This window comes from Xiphias gladius, chromosome 14 (assembly GCF_016859285.1).
Source record: "Xiphias gladius isolate SHS-SW01 ecotype Sanya breed wild chromosome 14, ASM1685928v1, whole genome shotgun sequence".
Classification (NCBI taxonomy): Eukaryota; Metazoa; Chordata; class Actinopteri; order Istiophoriformes; family Xiphiidae; genus Xiphias; species Xiphias gladius.
Genome location: NC_053413.1, coordinates 14119901 through 14147899, shown reverse-complemented (window position 1 = coordinate 14147899; position 27999 = coordinate 14119901). Strand labels below are relative to the sequence as shown.

General features: G+C 40.5%; 3 protein-coding genes across 14 annotated transcripts; 1 reads left to right on the top strand and 2 right to left on the bottom strand.

Moving 5' to 3' along the window:
• Positions 1–5592: 5592 nt before the first annotated feature.
• On the bottom strand, positions 5593–13658 carry zgc:110366 (uncharacterized protein LOC550476 homolog). 7 transcript variants are annotated; one of them, XM_040143912.1, is made up of 12 exons: positions 13378–13658; positions 13071–13191; positions 12137–12385; positions 11839–11940; positions 11611–11702; positions 10980–11162; positions 10812–10871; positions 7468–9898; positions 7107–7208; positions 6821–6912; positions 6329–6388; positions 5593–6173 (listed from the first exon to the last, which is right to left on the bottom strand). In XM_040143912.1, the coding sequence occupies exons 1-8, from the start codon at positions 13510–13512 to the stop codon at positions 9803–9805; spliced, it is 1038 nt and encodes a 345-aa protein (XP_039999846.1). In that variant the 5' UTR covers positions 13513–13658; the 3' UTR covers positions 5593–6173; positions 6329–6388; positions 6821–6912; positions 7107–7208; positions 7468–9802. The 7 variants fall into 7 exon arrangements, with proteins under 7 accessions (XP_039999846.1, XP_039999847.1, XP_039999848.1 ...); XM_040143913.1 differs by having other exon boundaries at positions 7107–7656; positions 9782–9898; XM_040143914.1 differs by having other exon boundaries at positions 9782–9898.
• extl2 (exostosin-like glycosyltransferase 2) lies at positions 13544–16876 on the top strand. Of its 4 annotated transcripts, none has more exons than XM_040143909.1 (6): positions 13544–13623; positions 14554–15002; positions 15159–15229; positions 15394–15509; positions 15662–16127; positions 16324–16876. In XM_040143909.1, exons 1-5 carry the CDS (start codon positions 13604–13606, stop codon positions 16065–16067), a joined length of 1062 nt encoding a protein of 353 aa, XP_039999843.1. In that variant the 5' UTR covers positions 13544–13603; the 3' UTR covers positions 16068–16127; positions 16324–16876. The 4 variants fall into 4 exon arrangements, with proteins under 4 accessions (XP_039999843.1, XP_039999841.1, XP_039999842.1 ...); XM_040143907.1 differs by having other exon boundaries at positions 13593–13680; XM_040143910.1 differs by having other exon boundaries at positions 13599–13907.
• Positions 16877–17566: 690 nt separating this feature from the next.
• Positions 17567–21828, bottom strand: parla (presenilin associated, rhomboid-like a). 3 transcript variants are annotated; one of them, XM_040143899.1, is made up of 10 exons: positions 21650–21826; positions 20877–21060; positions 20632–20736; positions 20396–20528; positions 20160–20255; positions 19856–20005; positions 19641–19711; positions 19416–19517; positions 19003–19100; positions 17567–18184 (listed from the first exon to the last, which is right to left on the bottom strand). In XM_040143899.1, exons 1-10 carry the CDS (start codon positions 21727–21729, stop codon positions 17998–18000), a joined length of 1206 nt encoding a protein of 401 aa, XP_039999833.1. In that variant the 5' UTR covers positions 21730–21826; the 3' UTR covers positions 17567–17997. The 3 variants fall into 3 exon arrangements, with proteins under 3 accessions (XP_039999833.1, XP_039999834.1, XP_039999835.1); XM_040143900.1 differs by lacking the exon at positions 21650–21826 and adding an exon at positions 21340–21623; XM_040143901.1 differs by lacking the exon at positions 17567–18184 and adding an exon at positions 19201–19264 and having other exon boundaries at positions 21650–21828.
• Between the last annotated feature and the right edge of the window lie 6171 nt (positions 21829–27999).

Here is a 27999-nt window from a genome sequence, read left to right as displayed (position 1 = left end):
ATGTGGTTCTGTTACAATGCCTTTCGTCTGTGCTCCAAAGGGCTGCATTCCAGTCACAGCATGCTTGAAAAAAATTCTTTTTTTTTTTTTTTTTTTTGTTGGTGAATGCACATGATCTGGCTTTGAGAGTGAATCTTTCTGCTTCAGGAGTCAGGTGAATGAGTATAAACTTGACTTTATAATGTCAGGGTAAATAAATAAGGATTTCCCTCCTCAGAGCCTCTTATCTGGCAACACAAAAGGCCTCCCCATTGGGATTATCTTGTCATTTGTTCTCCTAACTTCTATGAAGTTGCCTTCCCTTGTGTCTTTGTTGAATTTTTGTTTTATTTTTTCATGCTTTACGTTATTACGATTTTGGGGGGTGAAGCTCACCTAGTGAAGGTGCCTCGAGCTTAACTGGATGCACGTCCTTCTCTCTGTCATGAAATGGTTAAATTTGGAGCAAAACCCAGACTTATCAATTGTACTCTTAAAAAAGTAGCTGACTGTTGTAGGGCTCTTAGCTACAGTACGTTTGAAATCATGTTTACAGCTGAGGAAAATAGTGTTGGTTACTGAGGGGTAAACAAAATAAACCTTAGATTTAATAATTTATATTGTATTGAGTATATTTAAGCATCTTTATTGGTGAGTAGTACAATATTCCGTTCAATTTATCACATTTTTCTCTTCATCATTTGGCTGTCATCATCACCACCATTGTCACTATTATTGCTCTTTCTCCATCATGTAAATTGTTTACTGCTGATGCTCAACATGGAGCTCTTTGCCTTTTGTAAACAATTAGCATGATTGACAACAGTTTTACAGCTCTGCTGCGAGCGAGTGAGCCCTTGTGCTTGAACGGTTGAAGGACAGAAGAGGCGCTCTGGGTCAAGTCCTTTTAGTTTCATGTTGGGCCTCCGTTATGGTAAGACGAGGGGTACTGAGAAACTGACAGAGTTTGTGAAATCCCTGATAACTGATGAGTCAATTCAATAAAGACACAAATGTTTTTGTGTCTGTCATCCTCATCTGGGTTGCTTGATGGGCATCTCTTCCAATTTGTCAGCGCCTTGATAGTAGATGTTTTTTTTTTTTTTGTTTTTTTTTTTTTTTAAAGTTTTTCCAACCATACTTCAAGCCTCTGGTTTTTCTTGCTACATTTATTGTTTAGGTACACAGCTCACTTATACATATGAGTATGTATACATACATTAATATACTAAAGCACTATTAACGTGCCACCTCTTATTCTACTCGCTCAGCATTTATATTAAATGATCTCTACTTAGAATCAGCAAAAGTTTTTTTTTTTTTTTTTTTGGTTGGTGTTTGATTTGTTTTCTGTCCACTGGTTGCCAACACAGACTTTATCCTTTCCCAGACGAAGGACTTCTGTGCGCATTGATGTGTGTTCACTTAATCGTTTGTGTTCAAACAAAGATGTTCTTAATAGACTATGCTTCCAAAGAAGACAAAATTCTGTAACTTTGGAAAATTTATGGAGAAGTTTTGTGTGTGCTAGATTGTATTGTAGAAAATGTACCCTGACTTTTTTTTTTTTTTTTGGGTCCCCTCAAAGTGTGCTCTACTGGGTGATAGTGTTGAGGTATTAGAAAAGTGTTGGGGGTTTTTTCCCATCCCCCACCCCAAGGATATTCAGGAAGTCTCCAATGAAAGGTTGGCCTTAAATCCTCTTGCAATGCTCCTTTACCTTGTTTGCTTTAGGAGCATGAGATGACCTCAAAATATACTAACACTGAATTGGCATGATTTAGAGTCATATAGATGGACTCTAGCAGGACCCCCCCCCTTTCAAAATATCATACAAAACAGCAACAACGCAATAATGCAAATCTCTCAAGGTTTGAAGCAAAATGTAATTTTACTGTTTTGGTTTTTTTTTTGTTTTTGTTTTTTTTTTTTTTTAAGGAAATGTTGTCAACATAGCTGGGTTTGTAGTTTTTTCTCTCTCTCTTTTTGTTTGTTTTGTTTTGTTTCTGCAATAGTTGAGTGAATTTACTGACCTGCAAGTCTTACAGTCTTGAATGCATCAACTGACCTGATGTGTAGTCAACAGCGAGTGAGATACAAGAGTATCCGAGTGACAGTCACACAATAGTTTTGTTCCTCTTTGACAACTAATCTCACAAAATTGGCAACCTAGCTTAATTCTGCTGTCATAAACTTTAAGAAACTCAGTATATTGACTTATGAAATAAGGAAATGGGGTTTGGCCATGAATTGTCAATATCGAATGGTGTTAATTCAATATGTTGTTTCTCATTCTCTCTTAAGTGCAAGTCAACCAAAACTATCACAGTGCTGATTCTACCTGATGGGTCTATGCAGGTCTGAATGAGCCCAAAACGCCTTTAGCTTAGCAGAACTGACATACAATGACTTATGGGGTGGTTTACTATCTATTAAGTAGCAAAAACTGTTCATTTCAATCTCCTGTGTGTTTTTGTTTCTGAGTGGAACTGCTGCCTCTAGCCCTCGTTTACATAAACAGTTAACCCCTCCACTCCCACCCTTGACCACTGAACTCTGTTACTGCTGTTTGAGGCTCACATTTTATTCCCTGACTTTCTGGGGAAATTCGCAAAAGGATTTTTTATATGATTACTCCCTTGTAAAATATCTCTTAAATTAAGGTACAGGTTTGATTTCAGCAAGAAAAAAGAAGTTTTTATATGTATATTATACTCCATTAAGGAATGTCTAGAATTATCTTCCTCCAATGTGGATGTAGCCATTATTACGCCATTTTATGACTTTGTAAGAGAATTCACTGTGTGAAAATTGGTTTGCATTTTTGTATAATACAATCTGCTTTTTTTTGTTTGATACAAGAGGGAGGTCAAACTGGAAGTTTGAAGAGAAAAAAATGAACCTGTGAAATTGAGAAAAACAAAATGTAACTTATGTACAACAGTGATTCTAAGCTGAGGGGGAAAGATTAAATGATATTGCTAACTCTGAGTGTTTTTTGTCATTGTTTTATTTTTAACAGAGTTCATGTTAAAGAGCAACTTTAAAGTAGCCGAAAATCTTTTTCCAGCCCCCAGCGGTGAAGTTCTCACATTTCTGCAATGATGTAAAGCGTGCTCAGGGTGTGGTCAGAACATTTGGACATCATGTTGGGTGTGACTACAGGTGCAGCATGAGAGGTCAGAGAAACACTACTTTTCTGTCTTGTCTGCCTGAAGTTACACAAAAGCTACTCAATAACTAGTCGCTTAACACTTAAATTACTACAGAGCTGAATCAACACCTATTTAACCAATTCTCATCAAAAAAAAACTGTCAGTTTATTATTGACCTCAGAAACAGCAGTTGACAGAACAATCTCAACTCATGTCAACTTACTTGTTCTGGAGCTTTTGACCATACCACTGTCTTCACCAGTAGATGGAGTTTGCTAAACTTATTAAAGAACTCTAGGCGTTCAAACATTCCATGATTCTCAGCACCTACAGGACTACCGTCCATGTTGACTTAACTTTTAATGTCTTCCTCTGCTGACAAAGACTGTGCAGTATGGTTGAAAGGTCCAGAACGAGCAAGTAAGGGGACCTTGAGTTGATTGTTTTCTCAAATCATCAAAAACTGTATGCTGAGTGCTACAAAACATTTATGGCAGGGCTTAAATACAAATTAAGTGGAGGAAGACACATAATTTGCTTTAAAAAAACAAAAACAAAAAAACAAAACCTTGACCTGGGAACAAAGGAGAAAATGTGTCTTTCTGCTTTTGGACAGATTCAATTTGGAGAGAGCAAGCGGTTGTGTACAATAGGATTCCTAGTTGCATTGGTTATCTCGTTATCTCGTAAACAGACAGATGTTTTGAAATCACCCATTCAGAACATTACTAAACTTTGAAGGAAATATCTTTGAGAAAGTGCAGTAAGAAATAGAGTAAAGAATAACACCCACTACTCATGGTTTAGCGCTTGTGCGACAGGACTTCGAGAAGCATTGAATCTGTTCTTTGGGAAAGGGTGGCAGTACTCCTTTAAGGGTCTTAATATTTGTATATTGGAAGGTATGTATTTTGTCACTCTGAGCTTTTCTTTTTAGAACAGTGCTGAAGACTTAATGTGAAATATGTCAGAGCCACTACTGTGATACTGATGTAACAGGATCTTTTCTTCAAGTACCCTCAATGGTGTTGTGGGTGATTGTTCTTCCTTCGGCTCACATGTGCTTGAATGTTTGAGCAAATAAGTTCCATAAAATTACAAATATGCAGACCATAAAATAAACTGTACATACACTAACTGAACTGCTCTGTTTAAATAGCCAGGAATCAAAGTCTGTTATGCAAGATCAAGCCCACACTGCCCCTCTCCTTGAGATAGTTTGCAAATCAACTGTTACCACTGGTTGAGTTAAGGTGCGGGCGTCGCTGTACAAAGAGGGGAAAACACCAGAGAAATGCAGCTAACGTAGCAGATTGTTGATGGGAACTGAGCATGGTTGCGAAAGACTTAAGAGGTGGTGGTGAGTTGACAGGAAGTACTTTGCAGGGTATCCCTTGAGAAGAATTATCATATGTACGTTTGACTTTTTTTCATTCCTCTCCTAAACCTGCTGCACGGGTTCTAATCTACAAGACAGATGTAGATGTGTTTAAGACCCGCCTTACCTTAAGGGTGACACCTTCTTCCCACATCATACTGTGCTGTTTGTCATCTGCATGTGCCCCTGAAAAGCCTTTGTTTGGGTTGATTTTCACATTTGGAGAGACAAACACTGTTTTTTGTTTTTTGTCCAGAGTAGGTCCCAGTTTACACTGCTCTCAGTTTTCACTGGAACACAACACCCTTTTGACCTAATCTGGAAGCAAACTGCTCTAGGTTCGGTGCTGGAAATACCGTGATGACCTTTAGCAAGCCCTTGCTTGAAGAACTAAAATGAAACATACACATAGAGTCAGCCTTGGTAGTAAGTATGTACACTGACCCATACACTGGACTTAAGAACAAATTTAGGTTTTCATACTCGAGCATTTCAGTTTGTCATGGAGCACATGTCATGATATCGTTAGGTTTGAAGATTGATACCACTCTAATGGCTGTACAGAAAATATGTAACGTTAGCCTGAACCAGAAGCCAGTTAGCTTAGCTTAGCAAAAAGACTGAAAACGAGGAAACAGTTCATCTTGCTCTGTCCAAAAGTAACAAAACTGTCGTTTGATTAATCCGTATTAAAAACAAATTATAAAAAATGTTATCTGGCATATAATGGGTGGTTATGTGCAGAACAATTTCTTAACAAGGAGCAGTTACCAAGCAACCAGTGGATTTTGACAGAGCCAGGCTAGCTTTTCCCCCTTGTTGCCAGTCTTTGTGCTAAGCTAAGCTAACTGGCTGCTGGCTTTAGCTTTGTATTTATCAGACAGATATGAGTGGTATCAATCTTATCTAACTCTTGGCAAGCAAGTGAAAAAGTATAATTGTAAAAATGTCAAGCAATTGCTATAAATTAAACATCAGAATACTTCTTCCACTACTGACAATCAGTAATAATCATTTTAATTATTATGAATTGCTCAGGCACCAGCCTTGCTCAGCAACACACATGCACCATTTGAGTCAATTATTTGTATTTTCTTTTAAAATACAAGTAAAAAAGCTACATTTGTTCTTTGTTTAGAGATGCCAAAACAACACAGTGCCCAAAGTATGAGAACTTCTTTATGATGGAAGATTTGGCTAAGCTATATTATTAGCATTGAATAAAACTACAAGGTATCTGTGTTACTTTAGTGTCATCCACTAATGAAACATATTCATCCAATCCAGTTGCAAAATTAAATATGCAAAATAAATATGTGCAATTTCATAACCTCCGTAACCCAAGGAAATGAGAATAATAATTGATATGATAGAAAGTAAAATAGTAGAAAAAAAGTTTCTATCATTATTATTCTCTCTTATGCATCCTCACGTGGACATTGAATATACACTACACGTTAAATCAATTGTAGTTTATGCAGGAGTTAATGTTTAGTCTTTAATCTCTCATTGAAGAGTTATCGAGCTGAGGGCATTAGTGAATTTTTCTGCCGCAAGCATTCCTTGTGTCACTCCACATTTGTTGGATCCCAGGGCACATGTCTCCCACCATGCAACTTTATAGCCTCCATGTCTTCCTCCTCCAGCTGGAAGCCAAACACCTAAAAGGGTGTAAATAGCAGGAAAAAACGAGCAGAGGTGGTGCTACAAATTAAAAAAAAAAAAATCAATAGGGTATTGATTGTAAAAAGTACAAGTTGTAAAAGTAATTGATAATTCAAATTTCAAAACTGATCATTTTATTTTTATAACTCACCTGACAGTTTTCAACCACACACCCCTTTTTTGTTGACTTTGGAATTGTAATGACTCCATTCTAAGAGGAATACAAGAATTAATAACACTGCGATGAAAGAAATCTGACCAAAAAGGATTTTTAAAAAGTTGATACTAGCATTCGTTTTCTAAGTGTGTGCCTATATTTTGTACAAATATATATAATTTGACTCCTTCTAAATCTAAATCTGACACTAGTCTAACGCTGTCACAAACTGATACATTTTTCTTCTCCCTAGTACAACTCCTATGGCCAGAGGGCAGTAACCCTGACATGCGATGCCCTCGTGACGGCAGTATTCGATCAGCTTATTGGGCTGCTGGAACGGATGGTACTCCGCTTGATGATGGATGTTATTAGTTTATGTAACAATACTGATAATAATATCAGGCATGTTTTAGGCCAAGGTCGTGTCTTTTTTTTCAAAGGGAAAACATTTTCTTCCTACTATGGGCTTTGTGGAATACTTACTTGGTTAACATGTGGCACCAAGGAGCAGTCTTGCTTTAACTGTTCCAGGTGGTGAATCATAAAGTTGCTAACCCTGATAAAACGACACGACCCTGCAGGAACAGAGAGCGAGAGAGAGATGTTACATAGAGAAAATGAAACGTGTCTCACACAAAGATTTTTGGCCTAGTAATTTTGCAGGTTGAGATGACCATTGTATCCCAAAAAATTAAAACATACATTTCTTACCAACTCTAGTGAATAAATTAACTGCTACAAGTTATGTTGTGTTTCATTGTATTTTTACCCTCTTCTTAAAGTTCTTCCAAGGCCTTCCACGCCTCGGCTCTCAGTTCTCTCTTAGAGCGGCCAGGTTGCATTGACGCTGGCCAGTGCAACGTGTAGAGGTCTGAAATGGACAGGTAATGACTTCATCAGCGGGGGAGGCAATGGCGAGATAAGTTGGAGAAAGAGCAGAAAAATAGACAATAAATAATATCAAAATAGCAATGTTGGTAATAAAGAAGTGAAGTAATTCTGCCAGGAGCTTCCTCCTCATTGCTCTTTTTATAACTTAGGCCCTACCCACCTTAAACCCATATTATCATGATTATGTTATTGATAGGCATCAGTGGCCCTCGGTACTTGCACATACTTTAGGTACATACCTTCAGACAACGGACAGTCAGATCCAGAACAACCTATGCAGTGACAACTCACTTCCCCACCCCCTGAAAATGGTAAAGGATTGGGGGTCATTCCACTGCACAAGTTGTTCTGGGTCTTGTGGTGGCAATTTTCTGTTCAATAAAGCACTTAGAGTCCACTCCGGTCTTTCTGAAAATTTAATTCAGCATCTGCAGATGGTCTCAAGCATACAGAGATCAAAGGTCACACAGCGATAGGCAGTGCATGGCAGTTAGCAAAAAGCACAGGACTTAGTAGAGCATTTATACCCCTTAGTCAGTACGGAAAGGGGGGGTTGCCGTGTAACTGTTCAAAGACATAGAACACACACATGTACTTCACAGTTAATTGGTGAGATAGATTGCAGCTCAGGGATGAAGGAAAACTGTCTGGTACCAACCGCTTCGTTTTATCCCTGAGGGTCAGGCTGCACATTTCAACTGAACAGTGAGCAATCAGTGCATTCCACAGACAATATAACTACAGCTTAACAGGTGAATCGTATTTAAATTTTCCATTACAGTTTGGATCTGGCTCCCTCTTGGAAATTGTATAAGGCACTCTCTTAAGAACTGTCAATAAATAATTGCCTACTATGAATTTCACAAATGTTTTCTTTCAATACCATCACGCTGACTTACAAACTAAAAAAAATCTTACAAACTGTCTTATGGTGCAGATTTATTTTTATTGTCCAAATGTAACTCATTTATTTTATATAAAAAGTTTATAGGAAATATGTTTTATATCTTGCAGGCAAATCAGTAGCTAAAAATCAACAAAATGTTTTCTTAGATGGACCATAGTTCATTTGTTTTACGTTAATATTTTCATAAACACTAAAAGTTTTTCCTATAATAGCTTACAGGGAATATAACCCAATAACTCAAAACCAGTACCAAAATGTATTTACAGCAAGCGTCTTTACATTGGCTTTACAATGCTTTCTCTACCTTATTAAAACACTTTCATGAAAAGTTCCAATTTTTTTCTCAATAGCTTATGTGTCAGTGAATCGGAATCAGAGAAACAATTTTACGCAACAGTTTACAGTCACTTTTATTGGGCCAGATCTGGCATGCTTTTCACTTGAGCCTTTTTCTTTCCTGTGGTTTTTGCCATCCAGCACCACCCTGTTGCTTCAATGAACTGGGCTGACAGTTGAGTGGTGTGACATGCTCGTTAGTAAGCTGAGGAGACAGTGTTATGATAAATTGATAGTCTGGGTCATCCTCATCTGATTTGAAAGATTCTAAGTCCAGCTCATCACTGATTCCTCACAGTCGAACTGCAGCTACTAAGGTAAGTAGCTTTTGAATACCTATAAAGTAGGCTAATCTAAATGCAATAGCGGGCACTCTCTAACATGATTGTAATCAAAGTGTAAACACTACGTAAAACAGCTATCAATTTAGTGACAGCATTTCTTCTGAAATGAAAAATACAGTGTAGATACTTACTGATACTTAAATGTATCAAATGTACAACTTTCTGTCAGTGGGGGGGGGGTTGTATCACAAGATTTTGCAATTAAAAAATGGGCCAACCAAGTAATTTTTACACATGGAAAGTATACTTCTCAGTGCTCTCTAGAGGACAAATTATGTAATGGAGATATTGTTTATAGACTACCTCAAATATATATGTTATATTTCGTACTGGACTGCAACATCTTGTTACTTATCGGCTGACATATAGGCTGACACTGATATATCTGTGATAAGATCGTATCGGCCAGCATATGGGCTCGGCCAATTATTGTCAATCCAAAATCTGTCCTGCTTTTACCCACCGGCCTCATTCAGAAGAACGGAAACAATAATGGTAAATAAAACATAAATGCATCTATGTGCTCTACCCGTTTAGTCTTATCCAATGCAAGTCCTCCGGCAAGGCCTGTGGGTTTCGGATTTAGGTAATCCTGAAAATTTGAAAAGAACTTGAGGGCTCTTGTCGACACAAATTCATGTCCTCAGTGGGCAGCTGTTCTCCAAATGCAAATATTTATTTACAAATTAATCTTTTTACAAAAATGCTCAGAATGACTTTCCTGTATTACCTATGATTTTAACATAGAGTCTCTCTTGCTTTATATAAAATTGTAAGTAGACATTTCTAGAAAGTAAGGCACTTGATAACTCCAGCACTTGTGTCTAGAGATAGCTGAAAAGAATGAACTCCCCATCATAGTAGAGTCTCCTTCCAGGCAAACCTTGACACCCAAAGATAATGATGAATCAATATTAGTTCTTCAGCCAGCTGTTACTGACAAGATTAGTTCCAGGAGAAACACACCTTGTGTTTTCACACATCTTGTTACTCCACATTTGTTGGATCCCAAGTCACGTGTCTTCCATCATGCAATCTTCCTAATACGGCCATGTCCCCCTCCTCCAGCTGGAACCCAAACACCTATGTGTGCAGAGGAAGAGGAGGAGGAAGAGGTAATGGGGGAAATGAGAAAATGAGTGGCTGTGTCAATGCAGATTATAAGTAAGAGTTGGCTTCTGATTGCCTTGCTGCCTGTGTTCTGAGAGAAACCTAGAGTTGTTTATTGCCACTAATTTTCACAAAAAATATTTCAAATTAATTCATACTTTGATACAAATGTAAATCATGCCATAAAACATCTTGCCCTCATAATAATAACTCTCTTTACAATCTACTGGATAATCAGTATTCTGTTAAATATATATTTTTTTAATTCAAACTGCAGTGGAAATTACACATATGATTTTCTTCTGTTACTTTTTTTGACTGATGGCAAATTTACAGAATGTCACCAATGACTGGACTTGTGATGGTGCATTAATTAACACATGGTCACCAGGAACTGATCTCCTCAGGTTGTCAGATAGTCAGTAACCCCCTTTCTGTTGTCAAAAATGAAGAAATGCAGATGTGAAACCGTAATTATACAATTACGTTAGTTACGTTAGTCTGACACTTACAATATTGTTGCCTTAATGGGATCCTACATGGTGAAAGATTTAAACTTTTTAGGAATGAACAAAACTACCTGACCCGTGGATATCTCATTTTACAGTGAACCTCATTAAACCCCTTCTCAAACCTTAAGTTAAATTTTCCATTTATAGTCTGTCTTTGGACCCAGAGTAGCTGCATTTTTTTTTTATTTTTTTTTCCATTGTCTTTAAAGTAAGCTTTTTATGGGAACTTTTACCTTTAAATGTACTCTGTGATGCCATGGCTACTTGCTTGTTCCATCAGAACATAATTATCCTTTCTTAACATTTCTTAATTTGGAAAACTGTCCAGATTTTCTGACACTTGAAAAAAACTGCGCAGTGGACTTTTAACTCACTTGACAGTTCTCGAGTATCCTGTTCTTTCTGATGGACTTTGGTATTGTGACGACTCCGTTCTGAGGAAAATTAAAGATAAAGTTGCAGTAGAAAGGTATTCACAGAAGCATAGTTTATGTGTCAGGCCAAAGATCTTAGGCCAGGAAAAATCTGAACAGTGTGACAACCTGAATACTCCAGCGGATGCAGATCTGAGCAGGTGTGCGTCGGTGCTTTTCTGCTATCTGGAGAACAGTGGGATTGCTGAGGACTTGACCCTTGGCCAGTGGACTGTACCCTTCAAACACAATCTCCTCCTGACGACAGTACTCTATCAGGTGATTGGGCTGATGGAAAGGATGGTACTCCACCTGGTGGGTCAAACCATTTTTAAGATACATCATAGGCAAGTTATTGTATATAGACACTTCGGATTAACGCTGTGGTTTAACAGCACACCAAAGATTCACGTTGTGAAGCATCTCTGAAAGGAGTACATTAATTACATAATTCATCCCCGATCATGTTGGTGAAGTTTTCTCTTTCTATTATTGAACCATTTATTTTTTTATGTTGTCTAAATTGCACGCGAAAAGATTCAGGCACCATATGAATATTATCTGGGCAGGGGGGAGGGAATAATCTCCCAATAAAGTAAATCTCACTATGGAAGGCTCATGTAAAATTTAAATCTGTCTTGAGAAAATGTTAAAAGACCCTCCATTGCTCTCCCGGGGGTCATTTAGACCACCTGTCTTTCAGCAAAAGACAAAAATACACAACCATCGAGTTGAAGACTTTCTGGGGGAAAAAAACTACCTGGTTAACATGTGGCATTACAGTACAGTCTTCCTTTAACTGCTCCAGGTGGTGGACCAGAAAGTTGCTCACTCCAATAGCACGGCAAACCCCTATAGTAACAGACACAGAGTTCTGACCTTTGAAATACCCCAACTCTGTCACTAATGTTTCATAGTGACACTTGCTGTAGCCACTTTTTTGCACACTTTCCAACTGTTCTCTGTCATGTTCTTCCTTGTTCTGTACCTTCTTTATAAAGTTCTTCCAAAGCCTTCCACGTCTCAGCTCTCATCTCCCTGTTAGAGTAACCAGGTTGCAGTGACTCCGGCCAGTGCATCAGGTAGAGATCTGAAAACAGGCAGATATGATTTAGTGAGAGACTTTAATGAACGACTACAAGAGACAGGGAGACAAGAAACTGCATTCTACAATATGTTGGAGAATGAAGACGATCATGATAATACAGACAATGCACTGAAAAAACAGTAGTTTCTGCTATCTTTCTGTTTTTCTTTCCCAATTCTTTATCAATTGCAGGCCATACCAAAAGATTCCACCCCCACCAGTGAGCAGGAGTCAAGGCAGGCCTTCTTTGCAGCTTTGTATCCGTAGTCTCCTGGCCACAGTTTATTGGTGAGCCACAGATCACGTCGTGCTATCCCACTTTCTCGGATGGCTTTACCCAGTTTCTTCTCACAGCCGTAGCGCTTTGCCGTGTCAATGTGACGCACACCACACTCAGTGAGTGCGTACACAATGGCATCATGGGAGTATCCGCCATCATGTGATGTGCCTGGCATTGAGAGAAAATATCAGACAAGGTCTAGGCCTTCAAAAGCAATGTCGATTCATTTCATTTTTTTCCTTTCTTTGGCATTATTGGCATTTTTAGAAAGAGTATTGCCAAACCATTGTATGAATATTGACATAATGTCATAATATACTCAGAAAAGGTAAAAATATAAATACATGCAATATTTAGCAGTTCAGACAAAAAAAGTGAGGAATTTGCAGATTTAACTTTTTTTGAAAATACTAGAAAAATATGCAATATAAGAAAAAAAGGACAGAATTTAGTTTGTGTGTGTGAATATTTGTGAGTTACCAATGGACCCTAATCATCATCTTCATCATTATTTTTTTTTAATAAGTCTGAGGCCTGATGTAGATCAGTCATGCTCATGTGGATTTCATCCTGAAAGCCATTATAAGACTTTCAATAAACCTTGAGTCATGCTATACCTTAGATAACATGTATTTAGCACAGTACATATTTTTTGTGTAAACATATAATGTCTGTATTTGAGGGTTATGTGATGTTTATATAAACATTTCGTCACATTTTTTCAGTAGGATTTCATCCATTTGAAAAAAATCTTTAATAAAAATAAAAGAATAACCGTAAAACATGATGAAATGATTTTGTATTTCGTGTTTTGTATTTGCATTAGTGTTACTATTAGAAAGGCAGGATTTACCGAAGTAAAACGCACCTAATCCAAATATCGGTATCTGCAAACCATTGGAAAGTGGGACAGTAGGACAACTCAGCGCTGGTCCAAACGACATGTCCCCTCTTATTACGCAGTGATGGGCAACCTGAATTACAGAGACGTTTCATTCTTTGTTTTTGTCTCTTCTCTTCGTGGTCTAGTTAATAAAGACAATTTGTGTCCCACTCCTTCACGAATCTGCTAAATTCTACAACTAACCAAAACTTTCCAAGCACAAAATGTTACGAGAACATTCAAGCAAACGAAGCACTGCGCCACTAACGACACGTACCTGAGCTTTGCCGTGAGCAGTATTAGAGTACTTATGAGAGACTTTGGTAACGTGGACTTTAAAGTTAAATGTTTGGATTTTGAAGTTGTTATGAAAGTGTGCGTTTTGTTCTTTCCGATCCAAGGGGGTTAGCATCTCTGTTGACAGCGGAGATACGCCTCCATCGGAAAATCAAATGACATGATGTTCAAGCCTGCGGCCAATCCGTCGGTTTAGTCCAGCAAAGATGGCGTCGGTTTCTAACGGGTAAAAAGTATGCTCAAGTGAATGAAAACTAATGTACGAAACTGTAACTAAGAGAATGTAAGCACACAGACTTAAACGAAGCATGTTTATGGAAGTATTTTGGCAATTTTCCGATTTTGTAACAACACAGCGCTTAATTTTTGAGCTGTGACCGCCAATTCATACTACGTCGGAGCTAATGTTAGCTCGTCACAGCTCTTTTCCTCTCAGGCTCTTTGGTAAGAGTCTGCCAACATGGCGACTAGGTAGAGGGAACGGTTTGTTTGCAGAGCCAACAAAATGAGGTCAGTTCAGAGTTATGGAAACCAATACAACATAGCTTTTACTGAATGGTCAATGTACGGAAATCGCTCTATGATGAGGGAGTTCGGTTAACTCCGGGTATGGCGTGTATTAAAAGAAAAGAAAAAAATACTGGCACACGAATGGTGTATGTTAAACATAAAATAATGGTTTCTTTAAACAATAATGTTTTGTGTAAGCTAACATTTAATTGGATTTGCTCGCAGAACGAATTCAGTACGCGGAGGGATGTAGCCAGTGATTCTGGACCCCTCAAGGAAAACTATTATGGGACTCTTCAGCTGTTCCCCTATAACCAGTAACAGTTTTCATCCTGCTGGCAGCATTGTGTATGGGCGCCAGGCTATTGTTATTTAGTAATTTTCTGATAGACCCAGTGTGTCCAGAAAGCCTAACGTGGACATGCAGTCCTTGGGCTGAATCCAGGGGAGTGTTTCCACAAGTTACAACTCACTCGGGTGTAAAGACATGCCTCGCTCTCATAGCAGGTGTTCATCATAGCCAATTTAAATGTTGGTATTCTGGGAGACCTTGAACTGAGAGAAGAGGGAAAAAAATAAAAATAAACAAGCCTGAAGGGCATTGTATTGTGATGTGTTGCACGTCTCTGTGCCTCCTCTGATGCAGGGTCCTTCGTTTCTGCGCGGGGCTCCGGAGAACATATTTGGTTTGGCCAGTGGTGTTCATCCTCCTGGTTGGCGCAGCCTTGACAGCTCTGCTTCCCCCTGCAGAGGACCAAAGAGGCCTTGACGCCCTGGGAGTGCTACGCAGGGAAACAGAACAGAAAGAGAATCCTGCACAGGGCAACGATGGTGACAGAACAGAGGGGGAGCATGAGTTTACCATCATCATTCAGACATACAATCGCACAGACATTCTGCTCAAACTACTTAACCATTACCAGGCAGTGCCTCATCTTCAGCGGATTATCATAGTCTGGAACAACGTTGGGGAGCAGACACCCCTAAAGTTATGGAACTCCTTGGGGCCTCATCCGGTCCCTTTGGTCTTCAAGGAGCAGACTAGCAATCGAATGCGCAACAGACTACAGTCATTCCCCGAGATTGACACTGATGGTCAGTGTATCTGTCAGCTTGCAAAATGCGCTGTTTGAGCTATTCAAAGATATTTATACAGACCTATAAGTTTTTTCTATGTCATCATTTTTCTCAGTCGAGTGTGTTCGATTTAAAAAAAAAAAAAATTTTTTGGCTCTTTTTTTGGATCTTTAGCTGTGTTGATGCTGGATGACGACACTCTGGTCAGTGTCCCTGACATCAGCTTTGCTTTCTCAGTCTGGAAGGTAATGAGCTTTACAGACAATGTAGATGAGACTGAGCAACATTCTGTACCTAAATATATTTTGGTTTAGCTTGATTTTAAAGTGATCATGTAAATAAAAATGCATCAAAATTATATGGTGCTTTCAACTGCACACATACACATATTTTATCTTTGGCTCCGCAGCAATTTCCAGACCAGATTGTTGGCTTTGTACCCCGAAAACATGTCTCAACACCAGGAGGAGTGTACAGCTATGGCAGCTTTGAACTGCAGGATCCGGAAACAGCGGGAGGTGACAAGTAAGTTGTGCTTTTTATTTTTCATCATAGGGTAAACCTCCTCATACAGTGTACCATCATGCTTTGTATCAGCCAGGACTCTTGTCTTGTTTGGCCTTGTTTTGATGTGAAAGGCCATTTTATGTACTTATATCTCAATCCTCTCACTGCAGATACTCCATGGTGTTAATTGGTGCTGCCTTTTTCCACCACCGCTACCTGCAGCTCTTCCAGGACCAACCCCAAGCAGTGCATGCACTGGTGGACGAAACACAGAACTGTGATGATATTGCCATGAACTTTGCTATAGCACAGTATTTGAAGAAACACTTGAAGTCTATAGGCAGCGTTAACAAACCCTCCGGGGTCTTTGTCAAACCTGTGGACCTTCGCAACCTGGAAAAGGATGCCAGCAGTGGGTACCAGGGTATGTGGCATCGTCCTGAACACCTTCTTCAGAGGTCCTACTGTCTGAACAGGCTGACGCAGATTTATGGCTTCATGCCACTCTGCTTCTCCAACCTGATGGTTTCCCAGTTTGGCTTCCCTAGCTATGCCAACCACAAGAGTAGGGGCTGAAGATGTGCCTCATTGCTGACTGTTTTGGATTGAAAGAAGAAAAACTCAAGTAGCAGTCTGGTAAGTCTGTTTGGTTGATAATACATCGAAAGTCTGAGCTGAGGATTAGGTTACTCACCTGGTGTAGTGCTGATATTGTCATGTTTGTGTGACCGTTTGAGCAGTGAATAGGGTTTGGATAAGAACATTTAGCTTGTCTGCTTAGTATTTTTCAAAGGTGTTTTCTCTATTTTTTGTATTTCATGATACTGGGCAGTTTCACCTTGAAATTAGCAGGACAATGATGGACTTTCCTCCTTTGACCAGAGCAAGAATTGTTACAGAAATTTCTACCCGTGGCCCAGTCTGACGAAGTGTCCATATTTGATAAGGTAATCTATATTGTTGCCAAAGCTGCCTTTCCTTCAGCATTCCTTCAACCCTCTAACTGGATTGTAATGCAGTTACTTTATATTCAGCGGGTGTCAGGCTTAGATCTGCTTTGCCAGTTTGCCTTGTTTGTAACTTGGATTTACTACATTTATCATTTTTATGGAATGTGTCATTTTCTGTAGAGCTTGTGTACAGTCCCTTAAACTTAAGAATAAATGTTAGAAGATATAGGTATATAGTTCTTTGCGGAAAAAAAACACTCCCCAGCAGAATGAGACAGAGAATTATTGCAAGTATTATGTACATTTAAACCTAATCAGTATGTACAGTACTATGTATGCATGGACAATCCATATTTTAAAAATATATGCACATTGTTAAACTTGAAGGACTGTATCATGTGATTCAGTTAAATAAAGCCAACACTATTTCTCTGAACAGAATTTGTGGATGAATTCATAATTATATCAGTAAATAATAGTTAAGTCTGGAAACAGGTGAATACGAGTCAAGATCCTGAGATGAACTGAATGATTCAAGGGTCATGTGATAGAGCCAAATTCAGGAGTTCGTGGTGTCCTTGCTCTAAACTTCAGCAAAAGCGACTGTAGTATCAGGGCTTCCAAGCAAAAGGACTGACATATTGATGCATCCTATTTCTGACAAACAGTATGGCTACTTAACAGCTTTTGTTTTAAGCATATGTTCCTTTGGGTAGAAGTCACCCCCCACACAGGTAAATATATCCTTGACCAAGTGATTAATTGATTGAGAAAATAACTGGAAAATTAACTTAAATAAAGATAATTATTCGTTGCAATCCTAGAATCAGCTTTATGGTACGTGTGAGAAATGTTTACTTAGAAAACATTAATCCACTTTGCAAGAGGTGCAGCCCTTCAGGGTCAGTCTGTCTGTTTCAAACCCCTTTTTAAATCTACACCTTAAGGTATTTTGGCTAACTCAAGGCAACGAGTTGATTTTAATCACTAATGTGTAAAAGTAGTTCCCACTTGTCAGAAATAATGAAGTAAGTTCTTGATTAATCCCCCACTTCATTATATAAAAATAATTGCTGTTGATTTTTGAAACTCCATTTTAAATGGCAACAAAAGACCAGCCCACGGGACTGTATATTACCTTTAATTCAGCAACTGATTTTATCCTCTGATTGGCTCAGCACTCTTAATTTTTCCATCCAGAATAATACAATTTCTTTAACTAATATGACCAGGGAAAAAAAAACTGACATGAAGGCTGAAGGTTAAACATCTTCAGATTATTAAGAGGTAGGAAAGTGATGAGATTTCCATTTTTTAGCTTGAAGGGGTTACTTGTAGGCCAGCAGATGTAATCACTGCACGAGGTAAACATCTGGATTGCAACATCAGGTCTGACTTGTTTTTTCAAATTTCAGGTCTCTGCATACCATTAAATCATCTTATGCTCATTACTAAACTAGAGTGAAAAACTATATTTATTGATAAATGATAACATCCCATTCCATCTCAGTGGATAAAAGTGTCCTTGCATATTTTGAGGTAACTGCAGACTCCAGTTATTTTTTCAAAGAGGGACCTTGCAGTGTTTTATTCTGGTCTGGGTCCCCACCACCACCACCGCTGACCCCAGGACCACCTCTAGGCCTGGATCCACCAGCACCTGGAGAACGCATGTCATGCCACAGCTTCACAAGGGGCTCCCTCTTCCTCCAAATGAGTTTGTGACCGTATGCCACATACCATCTGTAGGACAAGATACAGTATACTGAGACATTTAAAATGTAATGACAGCAGAGCGAGGTACTTCTACCAAACCGCACTTAAAGCCCAAAAGCATCTACATCAGACCTGTTCAAGGATTGAGGCAGCTGTAAGTAGTGTAAAACCTGAGTTCCAACTACAACAATAAGTGTAAAAACATCCAGTAACAATACATGGTATTGTGGCTTAAGTAGCAACAACGTATTTTTACAGCATATAGCTATCTTTGTAGTAATTGATCTGTTTATGAACAGGCTTTTAGAATGTATTTCATTCTCCATCTGGACTGTTAAAAATGCGGTTTTGATTGTTGGGTGTTGGGCTACAAGAAGAACTATAGCATGGAAACAGTAGTTCAACCAAATAATCTTAGCTCTAAGTCCAAAGCTTTTTCAGGAGCTTTCAGCTTCATCAGCGGTTATCACCTGACCCATGTTCCATGCTTATGCCATGTGATGAATATTGAGCCATCGCGTGACGGAGAGAACTGAGCAAAATCCATCTATTTATGAAACCAATGAGAGGGGTTTGAAAGCTCTGGAAAAAGTAAGTAAAGCAGGTTTTGAATCGAGACTATTTTGTTGACCTGCTATTTCACTACATTTCTTACCATTTAATGCTGACACATTTTGAGTGAAAGATAAAAATAAGACTTGAAGACATTTCAACATGAAACACTGATCATTCTGTATTTTTGGCCATGGCCCATCATTTATCAATTATTTGTTCCTTGTTTGGGGAAAAAAAAAAAATTTTTTCTTTTTTGTCAGTCTAAAATGAATGAACACTGTGACACTTACACTCCAAAGAGGGCTCCACCAAGGTGAGCTGCATGGTCCAAGAGCCGCCATCCCAGTATAAGCCCTGCGGTATCTATGGCAATGAGCGCTTTCAGAGCCTAAAGACGGACCATTAACAGGGACCTGAAGTTCCATTCAAAATTACTGAAGCACATCAACAACTGTCTCTTTACCATGCGTTCAGACATGCATACTTACACATTCACTCATTCATACATGGGACTTTGTCCATTTTGCTCATGAACAGATTTACATCTCTTGCCTGCAGTGAAAACAACACGGGAATGTCAACACCCTATTAAATGTACCAAGGCCATGAGTGCACACAAGGAGACACAAAGACACACACACACAAAGACACACACACAAACACACACAGACAGACACAGATACACATGGTGTGCCTCACTTACATTTCCTGCTGTGAAAGTCACCATAGGGAGGAAGATTATGCCTAGTTTGGCCTCTGGCACCTTTGCACAGACTGCGGCCAGGACCGCCATGACAGCACCTGACTATAGATCAAACAGAAAGATAAATCAAAACACTAGAATTATTTTATTATTATATTATTATTATTATTATTATATTATATTATTTTCTTTTAGGCTGTATCAAGATTTTAGCAAATGTCTTACTGCTCCTAATGATGGATAGAGACGTCCAGAGGCTGTTTTACACATGTAGCTAACCATTGTGGAAATCACACCTGAAAATACACACGATAAGTGAGAACGAGATATAACATTTTCTCCCTCCATAGCAAATATATATATTATAAACCTAAATAGATTCAGTAAAGGATACAAACATCTATTAGATTTAACAGATGCAGTAATGATACTTAACTCACCGGCAGACAGGTAGACTGCAAGAAACTGCTCCTTCCCTAAGAGAGAAACGATTCCTGAGGAGAATGTCCACAGGACATACATGTTGGCCACCATGTGGATAATGGAGTAGTGGCTGAAGGAGGACAGGACCATGGGGAGGCACCGCGTTTCTGGTGGAGGAGACAGAAATGGACAAGAACATTAAATGTGTCGCTTGGAACATGCCGGTGACTCCAGCTCCAAATTTTACACTTGCAAGAACACGAATACCCTTATTGTCCTCGTGTAAGCAGTTTGTATTATTTATTACACAGGCATACTCACTGGAGGCTGGGTTGGACGTGAAGTACTTAATCATGCTTCTTTGCATTGAAGGGATCCGCCACAAACCCAGAACCACAGCATTTACTGCAATAATACCTGGAAAACATTCACAAGCAAGGCTCCTGACTACGATGATAGGTGGGATTATATTAAACACGTGCAACTGTTTTCATGCCAGCCATTAAATTTGAAGACACACAGGAACAAAATGAATCTGTGTCTGCAAAATAAGATACCTGTGACCGTCCTCTGTCCCTCTGTGAGGCTGCTCCAGAAGTCATCCACCATGGACATCAGGAGGATGAGCTGTCGCTGGAAGCCTGACAGCTGGTTCCACCAGTCATGCCAGTACGCCATGTCCTGGGACCCCTGGTAATACGTGAATGGTAAAATGATTCACCGGTTACACTGGTAATACAAGCTGACAGCAGGGGAAGAGAGAGACAGCAGTCTGTATCAATTAAAACCTCACCTGTAAGAATTTTTCTGACTCCTCTTCATCTTTTGCAGTCTGAACTCTTGACTTCAGGGTCTCATATTGCAGGATGGCTGCCGCACCAAAGGAGCAGCCTGTAAACTGGCATGGAGTCAGACAACATCCAGCGCCATCACACTGCCCCAAACCTCATCATGGCATGCACGCATGTCCTCACTTTCATTTAAACATCAGAATTAAAGAGAGTTAATCATTCTGGTAGAAAAATGGGGAGGACCTACCCCTACTGTGAACATCAGCGGCTTGAAGAGTGTCGGCCTGGGGATTCTGGGAGGAGGTGGGCGCCCTGGTGTGCCGGCTTCAGGGGCTGAAGGGTTTGTTTCTTGGCTGACATTGCCTTTCTTTGTGTCCGGCCTTTTGGCTTCCCGACGAAAACCACACCTCTGCTGGTTGTAGAGACCAAGTCTGTCAAATAATTTGCAGACAAAAGGAAGGGGTATTAAAACTAAATTTACAGATAGACAGCTTTGGTAAACAGACAGAAAAACAGGAACACTCATTATAACATAAGACAACGAAAAGCAACTAATTCTCATAGTTGAGTGGAACCAGTGAATATTTGGGATTAATTGATTAATCGATTGGTTGAGTATGTAGGTGCTACATTATATTGCAGTGTTACTGCTACAGTGACCAAACCCTTTTGGTTTCCCTGATACTTGAACTCGAGCACCAGCTACTTACTTATGGGGCTCTAGGTTCAATGGGCTAAAGAGTGGGCAGTAGGAAAAGCGGGGCATACTGCTCTTAGCAGCCCAGCCCATTTTTTTGATAACCCGTAAAAGAGGTAACACCAACGGCGCCGGGCTTGCAGATTTTTGCCTGCAAACAGATGGGACGTGGAGCTGTCATCAGCCCCGTGGATCGCCGTACAATGACAGGGGGAACGGTTAGGTAATCCCACGCTGCTGGTCGAGAGGCGCCACACGCATCCCGCCGGCGCTGTTCTCGTCGGGGCGGACACTGTGAGCTGAACGGCTTTCTATTTGCTCACCTGGAGTTCCGTGCGGTCGCGTTGTGGGGTCTGAGGAACTCTGTTTTGGCCCATTTCTTTACGCATCCTCTCCACGCCATGTTTTGTGATGACCTCCCGTTCAAGCCCGTCCCACTGCCAACCCGCAGCCGATGCTGCGTTCAGGGACCCGTCTAAAAGCTCCGACTTCTAAAACCCACCCGGGAGCTCGAACATTTTCTAGTTCGTGAACAAAATGCGAAAATACGGGAAAACATAACATATAAAGTTCCTGTGAATACTAAAATGGCGGGCAATTGCATTAGCAAGCACATACTCTTCATTTATTGTCAAACATAAGTCTAAGCAGATTTTATATAGTCTACTGAGAGCGCCTAGAAACCAATGACTCAAATTCCCCGGTGTGTCTAAATTTACCCGAGGCCGATTCTAATTCTCACATTATAGTATAAGGCACTCGAACGCACCAGAGGGTGTACGTCTCTGTGTTACAGCCACGTAGGTAGCGCTTCACTTCCCTCTAGTGGCGTTTCAAAGTACAGAATTGCGTGGTCACTGATGGACAGGGGTGGAAAGTAATATTTACTCAAGTCATGTCGAGCTCGAGTAGAATTTTGATTCACTTGCACGGTTATCCTTTCATCATTTCAACTGACACACTGTCAGGGCTCCACTGGGGCGCTTGGAGAGAACGGAGACATCATTAATTTTATTAGTAACACCTGGGTTTTTCCTACTTTGACAAGTCAAATGCATCCTGTCAATATGGCCTGTTGCTATAAATCACCAAACTGTATAAAGCAGTTGAAATTACATATTAATTTATCAGTAATAAATATCTTTTACTTTTGATTCTTTATGTATATTTCAATACTTTTGTACGTTTACTTGAGTAAGATTTAAATGCAGCACTTTTACTTGTGACATTGTTTTTTTTCCCGCCATTGTTTTATTGCTACTTTTACTTTAGTAAAGGGACCAAATTCTTCTTCCACCATTGCAGATCAATTTCCAAAATGAGAGAAAGAAAACAGTAAATGATTGCAAAAGCTTCGAGCCTAGAGGAGAATAAGATGGAGAAAGTGTGAGCACTGTAAAACAACATGTGTGTTGATTTATCATATATTCTTTAGAATATCAAAATTATAATAATCTAATAACTTTTTCTTTTTATTCTACTTATTTTAATAAATCATTTGGTAAGCACACTGAAGTTTGTTTTATGAAAACAAAACAAGAGACCGAGTAGTGGAAGCCTTGGACAGTGTAGCTGAGCACCATTAATGGCACTAGGTGTTGCTATTGGCATCTGGACAGGTTCCACAGACTTCTCATAAGCCTGCCAGTGACTCCAGAAATGCGCGAAGAAGGTAGAATTTACCACGAGAAGGCTGCACTGCAGTGTCTGCAGAGTAACCGGGACTCTCCTCCAGTGCAATATCTGCACTTGACATCCTGGGCTACCCTTAGCTGTGGACAATATTGCACCAAAAAAATGCTGTAATAGAGCTCTAACGAAATAAAAGAAGTGTAGGGGTAACTACAGGTAATTAATCAAAACCGAAGCAGACAATGCATCCCGCAGTGACATTATAATACGATCTCACCTCTGCGGGAAAATGATATAGTCGTACAGAAAAGTGGGGGTGGTGATGTTTCAGGGCAAAGATACAGTGTGCAAAGGAAAGAGAGCAATATGCCTTTGTCACTGTAGGGACCCAAGGACACACTGCCAAGTTAGATGATATCCTATGGGTACAGGTCTGGGGCAAGGGAGGACAGGGAGATGTGGGAGAGGATGAAGTAGGAGGAGGAGGGAAGAGGGGAGCAGAGGAAGGAAGGGAGGGAGGGATGACAGTGATGGAAGCAAAGACAGGACAGATTGAGGTGGGGAGGCCAAAGTTAAGAACAGAAAAAGGGAGGGGAGAAGATAAAAAGAGGCTGAGAATCATAAATATTTGAGTAGCAGCCTGAGCTAACTCGGGTAAAAGCTGTGTGTGATTTCGATTTTGGTCAAAGAGCTGTACTGGGCTGCAACCCTGCAATGCAAAAACACAACCCCTCACAAAAACATTCATCTCTCTCTGAATCTGTAGAGGACTTCAAGTTCCTTTGTGATCAATGCAGCGCATTTTTTCCCCAGCAGAGGTGTCCTCTTTCAGGTCCTCTCATCGATTTGCTGTGAACCGACGCCAGCCAGGATTCGCCTGTGTCGGCAGCGGGGCATGCAGGGCCTCGGTCTTGTGACAGGAAGTGTGATGTCTGAAGTCAGAACAACTTGACATTCATCTACGTCCACCATTCATTTCGCTTCAACTATGTACACGAAGAGTGAAAAATTAAAGTCACTCTGATGTTCAAATCTTGTACCCGTGCTGTGGTTTGGATCCACACACATGATGCTGAACGTCATTTGGCCTTGAGGCTTCTATTTCAGCCCAAAGGCTAGAAACATCTTATACCAGCAGCACGGTCTTTTTATACCATCAGAGGAAACTCTAGCTGTTATCATAGCGTCCCATCAGAGTGCTGACAGGAAGCTTTCTGAGACGCTGATCAATGGACCAGCTAGATAATACCAATACTCGTTTTCTGTTTTCTTTTTCCTGCATAGATTTTGAGACTCGGTGGTCGGTGTGTGATTGTGCTATTCAGAAGTCAAGAAGCTGCTTTCCCCAGTCATGCTATGTAAAATGGACACTGAGTGGGATTTCAGATAATGGCAAAGTCCTGATGTTTATTTCACCCAAAAATACCAGAGGATAGTGCACAGCATGACAGCATTAACCTCTCACTACTCTAAATGAATGAGTATTACAAAAAAGGTGCTTTTGTAAAGTTGTTTTTCAAAATTTGGGATTGAAAAAATTATTACAGAATGAGAGGGGCACTTGAATAAATGTGAGAGTGACACACTCTTATGCACACACCGTACCTCTGCGTGCATATCTGCCCTGGCAATCCACACCGACATGATTTGGTTGCACAACACGAGCAAGTTCCTCAAGAGCTTTTTGCACGAACCCATTACACTGGAACAGCCGGCTCCTTCGGAATGCATGTCTTTGTATATACTGACCACAAATGAGCATCAGAATCCTGCCACAGTGTAATCAAATAACACAATAACGAGTCAGATGCTCAGGACGTGACTGTTGATCTGCGATTCACTCATTAAATACTGATGTCTCTCAGCGAAATATCACCTTCCTTTGCTACGACTAAAGCAACATGGTACAGTATGTGGTCAGCAGGTGCCCGAGGACAGAGCTCATCGCTGTAGGCTGGAAGTGGAAATTATTTGTTGTTAATTTAGCAGAAAATGCTTAAAAAAGAAAAAAGATTACATGTAAAAGTGTAACACTGGCACTTGGTCAGTTTGGAATACATAGGAGTACATGATACTGCAATCATGCTCTCACTGGCCTTGCCGGAGCATGTGCTTAAGTATTACACATTTTAATTCCCATCGAGTGGCTCAACAAAACCCTGCAACATTCTGTTGTACAAATATTGGAATGGCCATTCATTTTTTATGTGTCTCAAAAGCCTGGAGAGGAAGGAAAATTTGGATGATTAAATTTGTATTTGCTCAGATTTCTCCAGTGTTATACATGTTTTACGAGCCACTAGTGAATTTTGTGGTAGACACGAAGGTCTGAAAATCTGAAATGTATTTACAGCATTCTGGTTTGTATGAGTTTGTGGTGTCATGTAGGTCCGTGTAGGACTTCATTCATTCATTCATTCATTCATTCAAGTGATGGCACAAAACTGTAACAGCACCCTCCTAAAAACGTCTAAAACCAAATTAAGTTGAGCAAACTTTGAACAGAAATACAGAACTGATCCGGGTCTATCTACATGAAATGGCACATTTTTCTCAGCACAGTCATCGGTAAGAAACTGTGAGCCCGAGGCCTCACTGCCAGTTTGAAAGGAAATAAAAATCTCCTCTGTTTTGCTCCACTTCTTTCGGCACAACGTTGGAAGAACAGCTCCTGACAAAAACAACCCTTCTGCGCTCCTGCATCAAGACACAACGCTCACCCTGCATCCGAACAGCGCTGCAAAACACACACACACACACACGCACGCATGCACACACACACACACACACACACACACACACACACACACACACACACACACACACATACCTCCCTTATTCCCTAACCTGACTCCTCGGTTCACCTTACTCAGAAACTCTTGCAAACACCAGGTGGTATAAGCACGAGCTCACTTAAGAGCTCTGCATCCAGTGTCTCTCCCACGCGCTTCGGTGGGTGGGGGTAGGGGGTGGGGGTGGGGAGGATGGGTGGGGGGTGTCCCAGAAGTAGCTCATTTTACAGTCTATTACCTGAAACCAGCAACTCGCCTCTCCGCTCTCGTTGCCCGGCTGTCCCAGCTGAAGAAGCGAGCGCGCACCGCCTCCAAGCGCATTCCCTCCGACTACGTCGCCGGTATCTTCAACTTCTGCGCCGCAAGGGGACATGGGTGACAAAAACGCCGGTAAGAAACTTCCACGCGCACGCGTATGAATAAGTTATGAGCTCTTTTTGGTTTGGCGTCTAGTTTTAGTTTTAATTTTAGTTTTTTTGTTTGTTTGTGTTTTTGGACCTAGCCTTGCTTACTCGTGTGGACTCTTTGAGCACAAGCCGCGGGACACGAGACGCCTTCTAACTCGGTTACTGTACCGGCGCAGTACACGCGGCACAGCGCTTTCGTAGCCTGAGCCGGGGGACGCCTCCGGTGCGGTGCACGAGCGGCGACCGAGCGCGGATCAGCGCGTGCCTCGGTGCTGCAGCGCGACGCCGCTGCTGTATCCCGGCTGCGTGGCTCGGATAGTTTGGCTCTGTCCCGTGAGCACCGAGCACCTTGCCAGCACGGGCTGAGATCAAGACTTATCCACACTACTAGTCCACGCGTATTGAAGAGCGTCTCAATCTCTTATCAGACACAACCTGTGTAAATATTATTATTACACTGCCCCCGAGTGAACGGCTCTAGTCTCCCTGCCGGAGCTTTCCTTTGCTCTATCAGTGCTGTCAGCTGATTTGGACAAAAGCTGCCTGCTTCCCACTTTATTATTATTATTATTATTATTATTATTATTATTATTATTATTATTTATTTATTTATCAGTGAGATGAATGTGCTGCTTTTCCCCGTGCAGCGTTGTGGCTTCAACGACCAGCAGACGTGTTGTTGTTGACAAAGCTTTTCAACTCTGCCAGTAATGAACTGTAAAGGCTGTTCTTTACATCTGTAAGATACAGAGTCTGCTGCATTAAAAAAAAAAGAAAGAAATAGATGCTGCCCTATGGTTAAAATATGTAACTCCCTCTAAAACTTCCCGTGAAGTCCTGTCGTTGCGTTTTGTATGGATGCATGGGGTTAAAGTACAAAACCAGCGGATTGAAATATATCTGGATGAGGGACGGGCTGCCCGTGTTAAAAGCCACGAGGCAAAAATACAAAAGTCATGGGGCGTGCGGTGCATGTCAAGGTGGCTGGGCAGGGGGCTACTGCCTTGTGTCGAGCTTACGTTTCACTCACATCCTCTGGGCTAGGAACCTGACTTTCACCTCTCTTAAACCCACACTGGGATCTGCGGAGTTTAAGGCCTCGTCCGTTGATCCCACTCAAGGGAAATGAAGCGTCCACTGCCACAAATAATCATAAATGCTTCAAGCCCCACTGTCGTGCATGATGTCTATCCTGCACGGTTGTTAATACTTCCCACCACAACGCAGCGTTTGCATCCTCGTATCGGACCTCGGGACTGGAGGCGGGGGGCACCAGCAGCTTCACGATGCAGGTCATCTCACTGGGTCTTCTGGGTCTTTTTCTTTCACCTCTGTTCGGGTGAACTTTTCTTTTTTTTTTACGCCACACGTGCACTTTAACTGTGGAACCACCAGGACAGTAATAACAATATAAATCAGCTGAATCAGTCACATAGCTTATATCCACTATAACCAGCCAATAATAGCTCGATACAGTACATTCATTCGATCTGGTGAGGTGTCTTCCTTATAGACCAACAGCATCCACTCTCTTGCTGTGACTAACTCAGTGTTTTTGTCTCTCTGGCTCTTGCATGATGACCGCAAGGCTTCTTTATTTACTAAGCCTATTCATTTAATATTTATTTCCTGTTTTATTCATCCTTTTTTAAAGATCATTACTTATTGTAAGCTTTTTATTGACTTTTTAATTGATTAAACTATAGATAAAAATTATTAGTTAGTTTGTGAGTTGTTGTGTTAGTGTCTGCTGTAGGACTTGTGTCTTTTGTTATTTGTAGCACTTTGCACGGGTTACAAAACTAGTTTCCTCTCTGGGGAGTAATAAAATTTTCTAATCTA

Excerpts from the sequence above, each read along its gene's own strand:
- zgc:110366 (XM_040143911.1), bottom strand. The coding sequence starts at position 13,512 with ATGCTAACCCCCTTGGATCGGAAAGAACAAAACGCACACTTTCATAAC. Across the intron at positions 11,941-12,136 it reads GGTGGGGGTGGAATCTTTTG|ATCTCTACCTGATGCACTGG; the intron begins GTATGGCCTGCA and ends GCCTGTTTTCAG. Across the intron at positions 9,899-10,811 it reads GGATACTCGAGAACTGTCAA|GTGTTTGGGTTCCAGCTGGA; the intron begins GTGAGTTAAAAG and ends CTGCACACATAG.
- extl2 (XM_040143907.1), top strand. The coding sequence starts at position 13,655 with ATGTACGAAACTGTAACTAAGAGAAT. Across the intron at positions 13,681-14,553 it reads GAAACTGTAACTAAGAGAAT|GGTCCTTCGTTTCTGCGCGG; the intron begins GTAAGCACACAG and ends CCTCTGATGCAG. Across the intron at positions 15,230-15,393 it reads TTGCTTTCTCAGTCTGGAAG|CAATTTCCAGACCAGATTGT; the intron begins GTAATGAGCTTT and ends TTGGCTCCGCAG.
- parla (XM_040143899.1), bottom strand. The coding sequence starts at position 21,729 with ATGGCGTGGAGAGGATGCGTAAAGAAATGGGCCAAAACAGAGTTCCTC. Across the intron at positions 20,256-20,395 it reads GGGACAGAGGACGGTCACAG|GTATTATTGCAGTAAATGCT; the intron begins GTATCTTATTTT and ends AATGTTTTCCAG. Across the intron at positions 19,518-19,640 it reads TCTATCCATCATTAGGAGCA|TCAGGTGCTGTCATGGCGGT; the intron begins GTAAGACATTTG and ends TTTGATCTATAG.